The sequence below is a fragment of the Hippopotamus amphibius genome, chromosome 3, assembly GCF_030028045.1.
Source record: "Hippopotamus amphibius kiboko isolate mHipAmp2 chromosome 3, mHipAmp2.hap2, whole genome shotgun sequence".
NCBI lineage: Eukaryota > Metazoa > Chordata > Mammalia > Artiodactyla > Hippopotamidae > Hippopotamus > Hippopotamus amphibius.
In genome coordinates this window covers 153614739-153632248 of record NC_080188.1, presented here as the reverse complement: position 1 = coordinate 153632248, position 17510 = coordinate 153614739, and the positions used below count along the sequence as shown (strand labels likewise).

The window sequence follows — 17510 nt, the reverse complement described above, 5'->3', positions numbered from 1 at the left end:
TGCATAAAGCAACAACTATGAAATCTTCTCCGCAAAAAATTTAACCTTGAATCTATCCAAGCTCTATTTGTTTACCAAAAATAGAAGAGACAGAGAAACATGTTAAACAACATTATAAGGCTACAATCTGCAAACTAGAACGTGGGAAATTCTACAAGACAAATGATCCATTTCTTCAACAAATAAATGACATAAGAAAAGGAAGGTTAAGTTTTATAGATCAAAAATACTTAACAGACATATCAACCAAATGCAGAGTGTGGACTTTGTTTGGATCCTGATTTAAATAAGCCAAAAGTAAAAGATATTTCTGAAATAACAGGTCAACCATACATGAACCGGTCATTGGACAGTATTATGGAGTTACTATTTATTTTGTCTATTATTATTAATTTTGTTGGATGTAATAACGGCACTGTAGTTATGTTTGAAGGAAAAAAAGTCCTTATCTGTTAGAGATATTTAAAAGCCTGTGTAGATAAAGCAAACATGGCAAAACATTAACAATTACTAAGTCTAAGAGGTGGGCATTAACTATACTAATCTCTATTTTCAGTATATTTGAAAATTTTCACAATGAAAAGTCAAATAACATAGTGGGAACATTCTGTGTGATAGCTATTCCTCCCAGTCATGCCAAGACAGCATTCAATTTCCATCTTGATCCTTCTTGTTTTCCCATGATTTGCCCCCTTGAACTCAAAACTGTGATAAAGACTGAAGAAATATAATGTGACATACCTGTAGTAGCAGTAGCTAAAGTGACAAGATTCTTTCTTAGCATATCATAGAGAGGGCTGTCAAAGAGATAAAATAATGAATTAATCCCATGGTTTCCCATTAATATGTTAAGTATATTTCTGATAGGCTATCTCCCAACATTCTCTATGATAACATATGAAAAGGCAGGAAATTTTCCCCAGAATAGATTTTATTTCATTTTTTTAAGCTCTTCATTGGAATTTAATTGCTTTACACTGTTGTGCCAGTTTTTACTGTACAACAAAGTGAATCAGTTGTATTTATACATATATCCCCATAACCTCTCCCTCCCGCGACTCCCTCCCACTCTCCCTATCCCACCCAGAATAATTTTATTAAATTATTTAAGTATCAACATGTTAATGCCCAAGCCCTTGTGTTACTTTGCCCCCATTTAAAAAAATGAATTTACATTTTATTTCATAAGCTAACAGTAACCCAAGTGGGGAGATTTCCTTCAAGACTACTCCTTCCTTCTAAGAGTTAAGTTTTGCATTTTATTGGGGAATGGAGGTGGAAGGGAGTTTTAGAAGAAACAGTCATCACAAAGCTATAGAGAGAAAGAGAACACTGGCTTCTCAATTAATAACTAGCTTTTGACTGTGTAAGTTAATAACCATATACTCTGCACAGCTGGAGACTGCCATGCAGCAGGTCAGAATAGCTCTACTGTGATTTTTATGAAGCCCACCATTAACCTCAAGCTGCCAAGCAATTCTACATTTCTCTCATCAGCTCATTCTTCCTCTCTCTATAACAACTGTTTCACAAAATTCTAACCTGGCCACATCAAGCTCCCTCCTACCTAGGCCTTTACACACGATGTTCAATCTGCCAGAAGCTCTCCTTCAACCAGCTCCTTCTAACTGACTCTTTAATTATCCTTCAGCTCTCAACTCAAATAACACTTCCTCAAGGAACCTTTCCTCCATCCCTAAGACCTGAAATCCCATCCCCCAACACAGCCTCATGTACCTCTTTCATGTAACACTTATCATAACATAATTTTACCATGTATTGATGTGAAAATTCAATTATGATAGGGAAGAGTATCTACTGTCTCACTACTCTTTAAGCTCCATAAAGTTAGACACTGTGTTGCTCACTACTATGTTCTCTACCTCAGTCACCCGATATATGCAGGCCCAACAAATATTTTATGGACTATAAGATTAAATAACCATTAATAACCTATGGAGATTAAGTGGTTAAATATAAGCACCCCGAAAGATAAACAAACCTTTTTACCTTGGATCTTTCACAGAGAAGCTCTGACGACCTAGTAGTTCTCCCAAAAGATCTCCACCACAATATACCATATGCTGCTCCTGCTGATCATAAAGCTGCTTCACCATAATATACTGGCCGAGATAGTGCATGACCTACATGGAAATAAAATACCATGAAGAGATCTGTCCAGCTGCTGCCCAAAACACAAATTAAATAAGTTAGTTTGCTACAGAAATAGAGAACATATTATGAACATGACTGTCAGTGCTTGTGTAAGGACACCAGAACAGTTGCCCCCAATTACTAGGTTCATTTACTTATTATCATTCTGGACACTAACAGACCCGTACTTTTTAGAATAGAAATATATCAGTCTGATAATGAGAAAAAGTGGTGAATTTACCTAGTATCCCCTTAAAAATGTTCTCACCAGTCCAAATAAAGGGGTCTCTTCTATTACCAGAAGTAATAAACTTTAAATTTGCCTGGGTCATAATATTTTCCAAGTCCAGGGGCACAAAATTACTATAGGCTTTGACATGTGTTCACTTAAGTCTTTTTGGCAAATGAAGTACAATGGTTAATAAGCCATCAGCACTGTAAGTGCGCACAACAGAATTTAAGTGTTTATCATATAAAAATTTAGTCTATCTGACCTTTCTCACAGAGTTCACAAAATGGAAGGGAATACACACAAGTTCATGATTCAAAATTTTTAAATTATCTAATTTTCCTCCAAATGGTAGATTTTTTTTTAATTGCTTAATAAAGTTCACTTAATGATAGTAAGAATTTTGTCACAGATCACAAACAGACCAAAGTTGCTATCTTTATCTTTAGGCCCTGACTTCCCAAGAAATATTAGATATTTGCACAAAAATTCTCCCAATACTGTTTTCATTACTTTGGAGCAATGATGCTCTTAGGCTCCCTTCCATTCCAGGCAACATGTCCCAATATTAACAGAGCTCTCATATCTAATCAAATATCTAGAGAAAAATAAGATGAGAAAGAATATCTACTGTAAAAAAAAAAAAGGAGGAAGTTTTGTATTTATGTCTGTCCAACTTCCAGAAAAAAATAAATCTCCTCTAAGTATACAAAATATGACCTTCAAAAACACTACTCTGTATCTGTATATACTACTATTCTCATTATACCATACTGCCTCAATGCACATACTGATAACCAATATTTAAAAATAAAAAACTAGGAAATTCCTCTTTATACACCAAGCAATGTCAAGATTCATGATAAAGAGCTTACTGTGTAAACTGACTCTGTCCAACATTTCTCCCATAAAACAATTTCCCTGAACAATATGTAATTAATTCTATCTTAACTCAGGCAAACTCTGCCATGCTGGTGAAGGAGACAGCATAAGGCATTATAACAACTTTATTGATTTAGAAATCCATACTTTAATAACAGTTTGGAAAAAAGTCTTACCAGAATTTTAGATATAAAGTCCAAAATGATACACTTAATTTAAAATGATAAAGGAAATACGAGTATTCTAGAAAATCTGAAATGCCTCCAGATTTGTTTCCTTGAGAGGTAGAATGACTCAGGAGCATAGCATTGCTAATAGGTGTTAAGCTTTTATGAAAAGTCAAAAAAAAACGTGATAATTTTGTTTCCTCTGTTTAAGAAGGATTTGATCTTCACCCTACTAAATCCAAGCAGTTCGAAGAGATTAACATTTTAATACTCTTTTCCACTTAAAGAATTCAATTTGTTTTTGTGTTAAAAAAAAATTTAGAAACTAAATAAGTTATTTAAATGCATAAATGTTTAAAATAACTCATAGTGCTCAGAAGAGAATCTGACACATTTATAACGAAAAACTACTGCATTTAATTCCTGCCTGACAACATATCCTGTATATCATAGACAGTGTCATTTTATTTTTTTTTTGACCATGCCACACGGCTTGCTGGATCTTAATTCTCCAACCAGGAATCAAACCCATGCCCCGTGCAGTGGAAGCACAGAATCCTAACTACTGGAATTAATGAATTAATTAATTGATTCCGCCAGGGAGTTAATTCCCTTGATGGTCTTTAAAACAGAACAAAAGTTACCTCTCAGTACCACAGGAATAGAACTTCCTTTCTTAGGTCTGATTTCAGAACTACATATTTGTAGGCTTCTACTTCTCAGCTTTTCTTTAAACTGAGAATTTTCTTTGATGGCTTACCTCTTTAACAGTGAACATATCACCTTGTGCACCTGCGGCCTGCAAAATCTTCAAAAGCGGCAGTTTTGGTCGTACCTGACATAAACATAAAACAAACTTACTATTTACATTTCAGTTAGATTGGTTTCTGAAACCCAAGGGAAAAACAAACTTCCTTCAACTTTTTTTTAACCAACTCTGGTAGATACTTAGCATCTAATAACTACAGATGATCAAACTATTACTTGTTAACTTCCTGAAAAACCTCATTTTCAAAAGATAGCCCATTCATACCCACTAGAATGGATATAATAAAAGGAGAAAAGAAAAGAAAAAACAAGTGTTGGCGAGGATGTAAAGAAACTGGAACCCTTGTGTACTGCTAGTGGTAATATAAAATGGCGCAGCTACTGTGAAAAACGGTTTGGCAGTTACTCAAAAAGTTAAGCACAGAATTACCACATGAACCAGCAGTTCTACTCTTAGGTATACATCCAAAAAAACTGAAAGCAGGGAATCAAAACAAATATTTGTACACCACTGTTCATAGCAGCATTATTCATAATAGCCAAAAAATGGAAACAATCTAAATACCATTGACAGATGAATGGATAAACAAGATGTGGTATATACATACAAGGAATAGTGACTTTGTTTGCCATCTCTTGACTCTGATTGTAGAGTCTGTCTTTAGTCACACAATTTAATTTCTTTCATTTTATATGATCAGATTTGTCTCTCTCTTCTCTTATAGTCTCCTTGGTTTTGTCTTTTCTCTCTTATTCTAAAGTTTCATAACATATCCTAAGTTTTCTCCTAATATTTTTTATCATTTCATTTTTTACATTTAAATCTTTCTCTGTCTGGAATTTGTTTTTGTACAAGGTTTGAGGTCTTCATTTGTTTCCTTCCAGAGATGGCCAATTAAGTCAAAACCATTTATTACATAAGCCACATTTTCCCCCCTGAAATCAAATTCCACCTTTATCATAAATGAAGGTACATAATACTATACATGGCACAATATTTATGAAACCACAAAACAAAATTATGTATTTTCATGTTAGCGGAAAAGACCTGGAACAAGACACGCCAAATTGATAATAGTGTTATCTTAGGGGAAGGGACTTTGGGGGAAGAAGGGAGGAGATGGTCAAAGCAGTCTCTACAGATAAATACTTTATAGATAAATACATGATAAAGTTTGAGTTTTTTATAAGAAAACACACTTGCTATATTTATAATTTAAAACTGATTTTTAAAGAAAACAAACTAGTTAAATGAAGTGAGAAAGACAGAAAACAAATATATAATTTGGCCCCAAATTTGCCACTAGCCATTCATACCCTAAAACAGGCTAGTGTTTAAAATGTGCCATTTTGAGCAATCTGTAACCTCCAAATATTTATTAAATCAATGATCAATTCAAATTTATGAGCATGGATACTGTTTACTAGCTTGCCTAATATGACATTTAACAAAATAATCTTTTTTTTTTTTTTTTTTTTTATTTTTTGGGGGGGTACACCAGGTTCAATCATCCGTTTTTATACACATATCCCCATCTTCCCTCCCTTCCTTGACGCCCCCCCCCCAAGCCCCCCCCACCCTCCCCGCCCCAGTCCTCAAAGGCATCTTCCATCCTCGAGTTGGACTCCCTTTGTTATACAACAACTTCCCACTGACTATTTTACAGTTGGTAGTATATATATGTCTGTGTTACTCTCTCGCTTCGTCTCAGTTTCCCCTTCACCCCCCGCCCCCTCCCATACCTCGAGTTCTCCAGTCCATTCTCTGTATCTGCATCCTTGTTCTGGTCACTGAGTCCAACAGTACCATTTTTAGATTCCGTATATGTGAGTTAGCATACAATATTTGTCCTTCTCTTTCTGACTTACTTCACTCTGTATGACAGACTGTAGTTCTACCCACCTCATTACATATAGCTCCATCTCATCCCTTTTTATAGCTGAGTAATATTCCATTGTATATATATGCCACATCTTCTGTATCCATTCATTTGTTGATGGGCATTTAGGTTGCTTCCATGTCCTGGCTATTGTAAAGAGTGCTGCAATAAACATTATGGTACAAGTTTCTTTTGGGATTATGGTTTTCTTTGGGTATATGCCCAGTAGTGGGATTACTGGATCATATGGTAGTTCTATTTGTAGTTTTTTAAGGAACCTCCAAATTGTTTTCCATAGTGGCTGTACCAATTTACAGTCCCACCAACAGTGCAGGAGAGTTCCTTTTTCTCCACACCCTCTCCAACATTTGTTGTTTCCAGACTTTGTGATGATGGCCATTCTGACTGGTGTGAGGTGATTAACAAAATAATCTTTCCTGCTCTGCATAAAATCTTAGTCAGTGAAGTCAGCTACATGCCCCGATTTAATTTTTTAAAACTTAAGGAAAAACAGGAATGCCTAAAAATAATTTACCTGATTGGTCTGTTCTGGAGAGATCCTGCAAGCACTGTCAGATGTTGAACACTGGGCAGAGGTGGAAAATGATGTCATTTTGGCAGTGAAGTGAAGTCTGCTGATAAACCTAAAAGGAATAAAAGCATAAAATCTCTTCTGAAGTAGAAAATTCTCTGTTTAGGATTTATTAAAAAAGCAGCCAGCAGAAGTAAAAAAGACACATATATCAGAGCATCCTACACAAGTGCCATATACCCATGCTGAGGTTCTTGTTAACCTTCTGATACTTTCTAGTTCAGATCCTGCAAAAAACTGAAGAGCTTAATTAAGAGTAAGAACTGATCTATACTTCCCTCAAGTGAAGCCTGCAAGAGAAACAAGTTCAGGCATGGCTCCAACCTCTACACTGCTGATAAAGAGAAAACTGCTTTAGCTGAAAGTGAAATTTACAATCATTACCTCCCCAGTGGCTCACATAGTTCTCTGGTATTTCCGCCTCTCTTGGACAGTGCTCAAGAGCACCCCCTAGGAGACAGATGCAGGGCTGGGGGAATTACCAAGATTAAGTAATAGATTGAAGAGTCCAAGAGCATGCCAAGGAAAACCTCTGCAACATGCTGGAACATGTCTTGGCAAGAGACCACAGGAAAATGAGAGTCAAAATATTCAGTATCAGTTAAAGCAGTTTTTATAATGTGCCAAGCCCAAAGAGTAAATACCTAAATACTTATAAAATGGGTTAAACCAAGCTGGACATACATCATCAAAGGAAAGATATAGCATGAATTGAAATGAAAAGTAAGGTTTTAATTAAAGTTTTTCACCTTTTACCTTTTGTTCTAAAAAAAAATGCTAGAGAAGGAAAAAAATTTGAAATAAACTTGACTTTACCTTCAGAACTTTCTCTAGTAAAAAGGTGACAAAAGTCAGTGAAATTTATGAATAAAAAAATCAATAGTCTTGTTACAGCTAACAAGAATCCTCACTCTTCTGAGAAGACTTATTTACGACAACAAAGCATAAATTCAACCGCCTTCTATCAGCTTCCCTTGCTACAAAATGGCAGGTCAAACAGGATACAAGCATAACTTGTAATTTTAAAGCAGCTAGCTTTTAACTAGCATTTCAAACCTTATTTAAAAAAAAAAAAATCCTCATCTCCCTAAACCTGCTAGTCCTGTAGTCTCCCCAATCTCATTAAATGGCAGTTCCATCCTTTCAATTGCTCAGATCAATGACCTTGAAGCTATCCTTGATTCCTTTTTTTCCCTCACACTTCACAGTCTATTGTTCATCCATACATGGCCCACTTTTACTTGATTTTTTAATAATGCAATAAACATCCACAAACTAGGACTCTGACAACAATCTATATTTACCCATCAGATTCCCCACTACCATTCCCCTGCCTCCTTCTGACAATCATCCTGAATCCTGTTTTGATTTTCTTCCCTTCCTCTTTATGCACTTTACTGCATCAAAACGGAATCCTAAAAAGTATATATTGTTCAGCTGCTTTTAACCTACAAAAAAGGAAGCATGTTATATGTAATTTTATGAATTTTTGTTTCATTAAAATAAATTCCTATTGTCATGTCACTTGAGGTTCTTCATATAACGTGAAATTTGCCTTTTTAAAATTTTATTCAAGTATAGTTGATTTACAATGTTGTGTATAATTTCTGCTGTACAGCAAAGTGACTCAGTTATACATATATAAATTCTTTTCCATTATGGTTTATCACAGGATACTGAATATAGTTCCCTGTGCTATACAGTAGGACCCTGTTGTTTTCCATCCTATATATAATAGTTTGCATCTGCTAATCCCAAACTCCCACTCCTTGCCTCCCCCACCCCATTACCATTTTAAAAGGTACAATTCAGTGAATTAAGTACATTCACAATGTTGTACACCAGCACCATTATCCATCTCCAGAACTTCTTCATCACCTCAAACTGAAACTCTGTACTCATTAAACAATAACTTCCCATTATCCCCTCTCCCCAGACCCTGGTAACCACTACCCTACTTTCTGTCTCTATGAATGTGCCCATTCTAGGTACCTCATATAAGTGAAATCATACAATATTTGTCCTTTTGTATCTGGCTTATTTCATTTAGCACAATGTTTTCAAAGTTCATCCATGTTATAGCATACTTTATTTTTCGTTTACTGTGACTGCTGTATATTTTCAGTGTGTGATGGACATTTGAGTTGTTTCTAGGCTTTCACTATTATGAATAGTACTATTAACATTCTTGTACATGTGCCAAAAAAGTATCCTGTGGGCATATCTACAAGCAAAATTGCTGGGTTATAGCATATATGAATATTCAAATTTAGAATCTGACACCAAACTGTCCTCAGAGTGTTTGCACCAATTTATAATCCTATAAGCAATGCATAAGATTATCCTGTGAATCTACCTCCTTTCCAACATCTGATGTCCTGAGATTTTTAAATTTTTCCCAGTCAAATAGGTATCGGCTTGGTTTATAGTTCCCTGATCACTAACGATGCTATCTCTTTACATGCTTATCGGCCATACGTGTTTCCTCTTCTGTGAAATGTGTTCTTGTCTTTTACATACTTTTCTAACTGATTTTGTTATACTTACTGATTTATAATAGTTCTTTATATATTTTTAATATTAACCCTTGGTCAATTGGGTTGTCCTACGAATATCTTCTCCCAGTTTTTAATGTCTTTTCCATTTCCTAGAAGGTGGGAAAACCTTTATGAGCAAAAACTTAATTTCAATGAAGTCATATTCAGATTTATCGATCTTTTTTTTTTTAAAGATTTCTTTTGTTGATTATTTATTTTTGGCTGCGTTGGGTCTTCGTTGCTGCACACGGGCTTTCTCTAGTTGTGGTGAGTGGGGGCTACTCTTTGTTGCAGCGCACATGCTTCTCGTTGCAGTGGTTTCTGCTGTTGTGGAGCACAGGCTTTATGTGCTTGGGCTTCAGTAGCTGCGGTGCACAGGCTCAGTAGTTGTGGCTCGCAGGCTCTAGAGCACAGGCTCAGTAGCTGTGTATGGGCTTAGTTGCTTCACAGCATGTGGGATCTTCCTGGACCAGGGATCAAACCTGTGTCCCCTGCACTGGCAGGTGGATTCCCAACCACTGCGCCACCAGGGCAGCCCCAATCTTCTCTTCTATAGTCAGCGATCTCTGCCTGGCTTAACCAATCCTTTACTTTCCAAGGTCTCATTTTCACCTGTACTTTCTACTAAGGTTTGTGTGCATGTGGGAGGGGGATGTCACTAAAATTTTTAAATTTCTCTTTATGTTATTTAAAACCTTAATCCATCTGGAATTGCCTTTTTTCTTTTTAGAGATCAATTTTATTCTTTTTCCACATGGCCACTTTTTTTCCAGCTCAATTTACTGAACATGACTTTCTTGACTGACAGTCACCTTTGTTGTGTATCAACATGCATGGGTGTTTTTGAGTTCTGTATTCTAGTCCACTGGTGATCTTTCTGTCTATACAATTTGACACTATCTTAATTCTTGTATCTTACCATGAGCCTTGCTAAGGGCAAGTCTTCCCCTCCCGTTCCTTTTTTAGAAGTGACCAGCTATTCTTGGGCCCTCAACTCGTCCATATAAAATTCAGCATCACCAAGTTCTATGAAAATCCCTGTTGGGATCATGAATGAAATTACACTCAACATATAGAACAAACTGTTTTCCAATTCATTAACATAACACATTCCTCTATTTACTAAGATCTTACTTAATATCTCTTAGCAAAGTTGTACAATTTTCCCTTTAGAGGTCTAGCACATTTGTGTTAGACTGACTTCTAACACTGATATTCTGATACTACTGTGATGCCTTCTCTTTCATTGTTTTCTAGTGGTTTTTGCATATGTACAGAAATACAAATGACTTTCAATAATCTTATATCCCATCACCTTGCTAAACTTACATGATTATTTCCAACCATCTGTCTGTGGATCCTTCTGTTTTCTACGTAAATGGACAAATCACCTGCAGATAACATTTTATTCCCTCCTTTCCAATTCTTGTGCCTCTAATTTCCTCTATTCATCTTATGTTACTGCTTAGGACTGTCAATACAATGTTGAATACACACGATATCAGACATCTTTTTCTGATTTTAAAGGTAGTGCTTCTAATGTTTCCCTATATAACATAATGTTTTCGCTAATTTTTTCTAATAGCTATTCTTTATCAGCTTGGAAGGGTTCCCTTTCTTCTTCATTAAGAATATATCCTGGACATACACACTACAATATACAAAGTAGATAACCAACAAGGACCTTCTGAATAGCACAGGGAACTATACTCAGTATTTTGGAATAAACTGTAAGGGAAAAGAATCTGAAAAAGAATATATACGTACACACACACACGTATACATATATGTATGTATATGTATGCATGTATATGTATAACTGAATCACTGTGCTGTACACCTGAAACTAACACAACACTGTAAATCAACTATACTTCAACAAAAGAAAAAGAAAAAGACTTTATCATGGAAGAGAGATTTAGAAAATGCTTTTTCTGTACCTATTGAAATGATCACAATTTTTCTGTCTTTTAATCTATTAATTTGGTAAATTTTTAATTTCATTTATGGATTTTCTAGTGTTAAATCCTTGCACACCTGAGATAAGTCCAACTTGGTTCTGGATATTATCCTTTTTTGCATACTGTTGGTTTTGATCTGCTAACATTTTGTTTAGATTGTAAAGTCTCTACCGGTGAATGAAATAAGTCTGTTATTTTCCACTGTCAAGTTTTTGTCTCATTTGGATGCCAGGGTTAGCTGGCCTAACAGAATAAATTGTTTAGCCCCTGTCTATTGCCTGAAAAAAAAATTCCACAAAATTGAGATGTTCTAGTCTTAGAAAAACTGTCCAATCTCATCTATAAAACTTATAAAATGCAGTGTTTTCTTTGTAGGAAGATTTTTAATCGCTGCTTTAACTTAATAAATATTAGATTATTTAACCTTTTTTCTTCTTCCATTTTGTCTGTCTTCAAAATTGATTGCATATAGTTGATAGCACTCTTTTAACCTCTACTTAGTGTACAGATGCATCCTTCTTTCCATTCATGATATTGTTTATTGTATCTTCTTATCTCTTCCACTCTAAAAAAATTTATTCTGTTGATCATTTCCTGATATTATAAATTAGACACTTAACTTGTTCCTTTTGTAATTGAATATTTAAGACTACAAATTCCTTCCCCCACCCCCTCCAGCACTACTTTTTTTATTCAGCTCACAGGTTTTGATATAGTCTTCATTCTCGTTCAGCTGTAGGTATTTTTAAATTTCCATGATAATTTAATCCATGAATTACATAGCTACACCTATGTATACTGCATTTTTCAAATTGTTCTTGTGATTAACCTCTAACTTAGCAGCACAGTGGGGAGAGATCACTCCCTGCATAAAACCTGATCTTTGAAATTGTTAAGGCTTTCACCATGGTCTAGTTGATGATCAATTCCATACTGCATGACTGCAAAACTCTATGTTCATTAGGTTAAGCTTGTTGGTTTTTTATAGTCTATTTCTGCTAATCTGTCAGCCTGATCTACAATTAATTAACAGATGTAATGAAATCTTCCACCATGATGGTGGATTTATCCATTAATCCTACTGTAGTTCTACCAATTTCACTTCATCTACTGTAAGGATTTTTAATCAGAGGCATTCATGCTTTAAATTGCTGTATCTTCTTGGTGAGCTCTTAGCATATAGTGATTATCATTATGCAGTGATTCTTTCCATCCCAATTAAGACATTCTGTCTTAAAGTATATTTTATCTTATGTTAGTATGGTCATGCCAACTTTCTTTTAGTTAGTATTTCCAGGTATGTATTTCCCCAAACTCTCTTACTTTTAATTTTTGCATGTCCTTAAACTTTTGGTGTGCCCTTGTAAAAAGCATATATCTGGACTTTGAGTTTTTTAATCCAATTTGTCAATTTTTATCTTTAACTGATGATAGTCCATTTATTGTAATTTATATATATATATATCTCTCTGTCTCTACCATCTTAATTTAGCATCTCAGTTTGTCCTACTCTTCCTTTTAATATGTTATTACCTTGCTTAAAATTGTATCTCGGGGGACTTTCCTGGTGGTGCAGTGGTTAGGAAACCGCCTGCCAATGCAGGAGACCCGGGTTCAATCTCTGGTCTGGGAAGATCCCCCATGCCTCGGAGCAACTAAGCCCGTGCACCACAACTACTGATCCTGTGCTCTAGAGTCCGCAAGCCACAACTATTGAGCCCACGTGCCACACAACTACTGAAGCCCACACGCCTAGAGCCCATGCTCCACAACAGAGAAGTCACTGCAATAAGAAGCCTGAGCACTGCAACGAAGAGCAGCCCCCGCTCGCCACAACTAGAGGAAAGCCTGCGTGCAGCAACAAAGACCCAACACAGCCAATAAAATAAATAAATAAAAATTTAAATAAATAAATAAATAAATAAGGTTAGGTATAAAACTCTAAGTTTCCCTACAAAACCCTGAAAACACTCTTCTGTGTTCTTGAATTTAGTGATGCTGTTCAACTCTTGACGTCAATTCAATTTTTGCTCCTTTGTGTGCTATCTGTTCTTTGTCTCTGGGGCTCCTATAACCTTCCTTTGCTGTGATACACTTAAATGTTACTATAATGTGCCAGATGTGAGTTTTTCCTGACCTCCCATGTTAAGAAACCTTTCCATCTGGGGAGTTTCTTTTTCCTTTTTAATTCTAAAAGAGAACTATTTTTCCATTATTTCTTCAATACTTCCTCATTTTTATTTCTCTAAGATACCTATTATTCAAATGTGAGTACCTCTACATCTTTTCTTCTTATCTTTTAGCTTTTCATTTATATGTTTTTTCTTTGTCCTTTTCTCCTTTGTTCTGGGAGATTTCCCCAATCTAGGATTCTAATTCATTCAATTGTATCCATTCTGTTATTTCACCCATCTGATGTGATGTTCTTGATTTCAATCCTTGTATTTTTCAAGCCTACTGTTTCTGCTTGGTTCTCTCAGCCTCTGCTTATTCTTGTTTCAAGTTGTTAATATCGTCCCTGTTTCTTCTAGGGTGATTATCAGTCCAACTTTAAACTCTTGATCCATCTGTTCTATCCAATGAAGCCTATATATTGGTCTCCTCTTGAAATACCTGTGTTCTTCAACACTGTTATTTTTCCCTAGAGGAACAGCAGCTATTCTGATAGGCAAGGCATAGGGAAGAAGACCAAATTCCAATCAGCATCAGCCACAGTAAGCTGGAGTAAGGTAGGAAGTGAGCACTAAAGTAGAAAATCTCAAGCACCAAATAACCACAATCACTCTCCACCCCATACAATCACTGCTCAGACCAAAGATTCACCTTCTGTTCCAATAGTTCCCTTCTCCTATGCTTTTATTCTCCTATAGCCATGCCTGGCTTACTCCTGTCCTAGGCCAAACACCCACCCTCCCCCGACTTCCACCACACAGCAGTTCAAAAAAGCCTGCATCACCGGTTTGTTTCTCGCAGTATTTTCCTTTAATAGTCCCTCTAGGGATGATTTGGGAGAAAGGAGTCAGCAATCATGCTAGTTCAGCATCTTAGTAGGAACAGGACTTGACCACTTAGCAGCTCTGAAGAATTTAAAACTCAATAAAGGTTTAACATCTGGTAGAAAGTGTTGTGCCATTAAAAAGAGACCGATTTAAGGGCCATAGCAGTTCAGAGCAGGACAAATTACTTTTGACTGCAAGGTAGAGGAGGAATGAGAGGGAATGGAGATAGCAGTGGGAGGATTTTAAAACTAGAAAGAACAGGAGAGAAAAATATGAGTAAAGGCATTGTTCAAGGATGTGAGAAATGAAGGCAGTTGATGGATGTTGAATCCAGAGCAAGATCTTATCCCTCCTCCACCTGGAATCTCTTTTGAGTGCAACAGGGTTAGGTACTGTTAGTCGCTCCTTAATAGAGAAAACTTAACTGTCTCTTAGAGACTCTTAACTGTCTCTCTAACCTCACTTCAATCCAAACTTCACACTAAAGCCAGAAGGATTAAAAAAAGCAAAATAAAATAAACAATCTGACCCTGCCAGGTCCGGCTGCATTGCTTGCTACTCTTCTAAAAATAAAGAGTCTAGGCCCTTAGCACCTTGCCAGTCTTTCCAACTTGCACTGCTCTTCCCCATACTGCACCTCATCCACACTATCTTTTAGTTTCTCAAACAGGGCCTTTGCACACACTGTTCCTTCATTTTGAAAACTGAGTTCTGCACAAGACTGACTCATCCTAAACCTTCCAGTCTTGGGTTAAATGTCATCTCCTCAACAATCATTAATAGATGCCAAAACCATTTAAGTGAAAGGTTGGGGGAAAGGGGGACTTTAAAACACTGAGCAGGCTTACAGCATTTGACCCACTGACCAAATTTATCTCTAAAAAGAGGGGCATTCACACATCGTGTACTTCCTGTGTGAAGCAACAGGAAGCACCCAGTACCTCCTATGAAGTATTCTTGACACCGCCCCCCCATTCAAATCTAATCAAGCTTCTAGATCTAACTACTAGGTGGAAAAAATGGAGGGTGGAGAAATAAGTAAACAAAAATACTAAAAGCAGGCAATTAGCCAAATCCAGAATGTAGGAATTCTACAGGGCCTTGGGTGCAGGGTTATTGTTGAAGTGGACAGAGTGCTATAGAGACTTAAAAAACATTACCCCAATACAATGTGTGGACCTTGTTCAAGTCCTGATTCAAACAACCATCTGCAAAAAGTCATTTTTTCCTAAACAAGCAGGAAATTTTGAATTATGTACTAGGCATTAGATACTATTAAGAATCTGTTAATGGTAGTAGAAAGGCACTGTGGTACCTTTTTAAAAACTCCTAAACTTATAAGAGCTACATCCTGACATTTTTAAAGGTAAAAAAAATGACACATCTGTGAAACTTTAAAATATTTCATTAAAAAGGTGGGAAAATAGAAAAAACAGTATTGAATTAAAACAAAAGATTTTGATTACCTTACTGAATGGTACACAGCAAATGTGTAAGAAATCACAAAAATTCCATGTGTTCATCTACTGTATCTTGAAAAAACTAGTAATCTTGGAAATACTATTCTAGTCACCTCCTTGGTCAAGGCTTTTCTGACTCCCCAAAGGAAGCCGATGACACCAGAGCATCTCTATTAAAACACTCACAACATTATATTTATGTTTTTATGTGTGTCCCCTACCGGACTGAAATCATAAGAGACCAGAAACAGTCTTATACATCTCTCAATGATAACAGAAGAGTGGTTTTTACCCTACACTTAGTCCAAGAGACTCCTACATCTCATCTTTGAATCTCTACCTTTGAAGACAATGGTGATTTAAAGACTAATTAAAATAAAAGCTTCTTGTCAGAAGTTAGAACTAATCATTCTTATCAATTCTTTAAAGCCCTAAGGACCTCTGCTAAACACCACTGTCTGATTGTCTTTCAACTAGATAGGTAAAAGTATCTTTTTTCTTGTAAAAAAAGAAACTATGGTTCAGATGTTGTTTTAGTTCTTACCAGGTCTGTTGTACACCTAAAAAAGTGAAGTGTGGGCTTCCCTGGTGGCACAGTGGTTAAGAATCCGCCTGCCAATGCAGGGGACACAGGTTTGATCCCTGGTCCAGGAAGATCCCACATGCTGTGGAGCAACTAAGCCCGTGCGCCACAACTACTGAGCCTGTGCTCTAGAGCCCACAAGCCACAACTACTGAGCCCATGTGCCACAGCTACTGAAGCCCATGCGCCTAGAGCCCATGCTCCACAACAAGAGAAGCCCCGGCAATGAGGAGTCTGCACACCACAACGAAGAGTAGCCCCCACTCATTGCAACTAAAAGAAAGCCCGCGCACAGCAAAAAAGACCCAACACAGCCAATAACATTAAATAAATAAATAAATAAATAAATTTATTTTAAAAAAACGTGAGGGTGTGGAAAAAGTCAGGAAGGACATAATATCAAGCAGTTAAGGGTAGCTAGCTTGAGGAGGGGACAGGTTAGGGACAGGTTAAAGGACAGTTAACTTTACACACTTCTGTATATGTGCTTTCTTTTTAACAACAGGCAAGTACTACGAGGGTGAGTCAAAAATTATCTGCACCCTGGCTGTAGAATTTAAGTAACTTTTAGAAAAGATAAGTACATCATTTTTCGACATAATCTCCTTGCTTTTTAATACACTTTGTCCATCTGTCAACAAGCTTTCGTACTCCCTCATTAAAAACTGTTTTAGGCTGAGCTGTGAGCCACGAATGCACCACCGTCTTCACTTCTTCATCAGAAGTGAATCTTTGTCCTTGTAGGACTGCTTTCAGGGGACCAAACAGGTGAAAGTCCAATGAAGCAAGATCAGGACTATAGGAGGATGCTTTAACGCCTCAAAACAAGTAATCCACGACAGGCTTAGGTTTCGAAAAGTTTGTGTGAGATGGGTACCAAAAAAACTCATGGAAGAGCATAAACAGAAGCATTTGGATATCTGCAGACAAAATTTGGACTGATACCTAAGGAAGGTGAAAGTTTATTAAAGAGAATCATTACTGGTGATGAAACATGGATTAATCACTATAAGCCTAAGAGTAAACAGCAGAGTATGGAATGGAAACATCCTTAATCACCAACCAAGAAAAAGTTCAAAAGTCAACCATCAGCTGAAAAATTGATGCTTACAGTTTTCTGGGATTCTCAAGGGCCAGTATTGGAACATTATCAGGAAAAGCGTTCAATAATCAACAGTGCTCGTTATAGTGAGATGCTTCTTGAGAAGCTGAAGCCTAAACTTCAGATTAAACACAGAGGACTGCTATCCAAGGGCGTTGTGATCTTGCATGACAATGCACATCTGCACACGTCTACC

General features: G+C 36.5%; 1 protein-coding gene across 5 annotated transcripts in view; it reads right to left on the bottom strand.

Annotated features, from left to right (window-relative positions):
* MDM4 (MDM4 regulator of p53) overlaps positions 1–17510 on the bottom strand; it is a 30940-nt gene that overhangs the window by 12114 nt on the left and 1316 nt on the right. For all 5 annotated transcript variants that reach the window (XR_009052566.1, XM_057726418.1, XM_057726421.1 and 2 more), the window contains exons 2-5: positions 6616–6724; positions 4193–4267; positions 2011–2144; positions 742–797 (exon numbers count right to left, since the gene is read on the bottom strand). Coding sequence is in view for 4 of the 5 variants with exons in the window: in XM_057726418.1 (XP_057582401.1) it covers positions 742–797; positions 2011–2144; positions 4193–4267; positions 6616–6693 (343 nt within the window). In the remaining variant the exon portion in view is untranslated. The remainder of the gene's footprint in view (positions 1–741; positions 798–2010; positions 2145–4192; positions 4268–6615; positions 6725–17510) is intronic.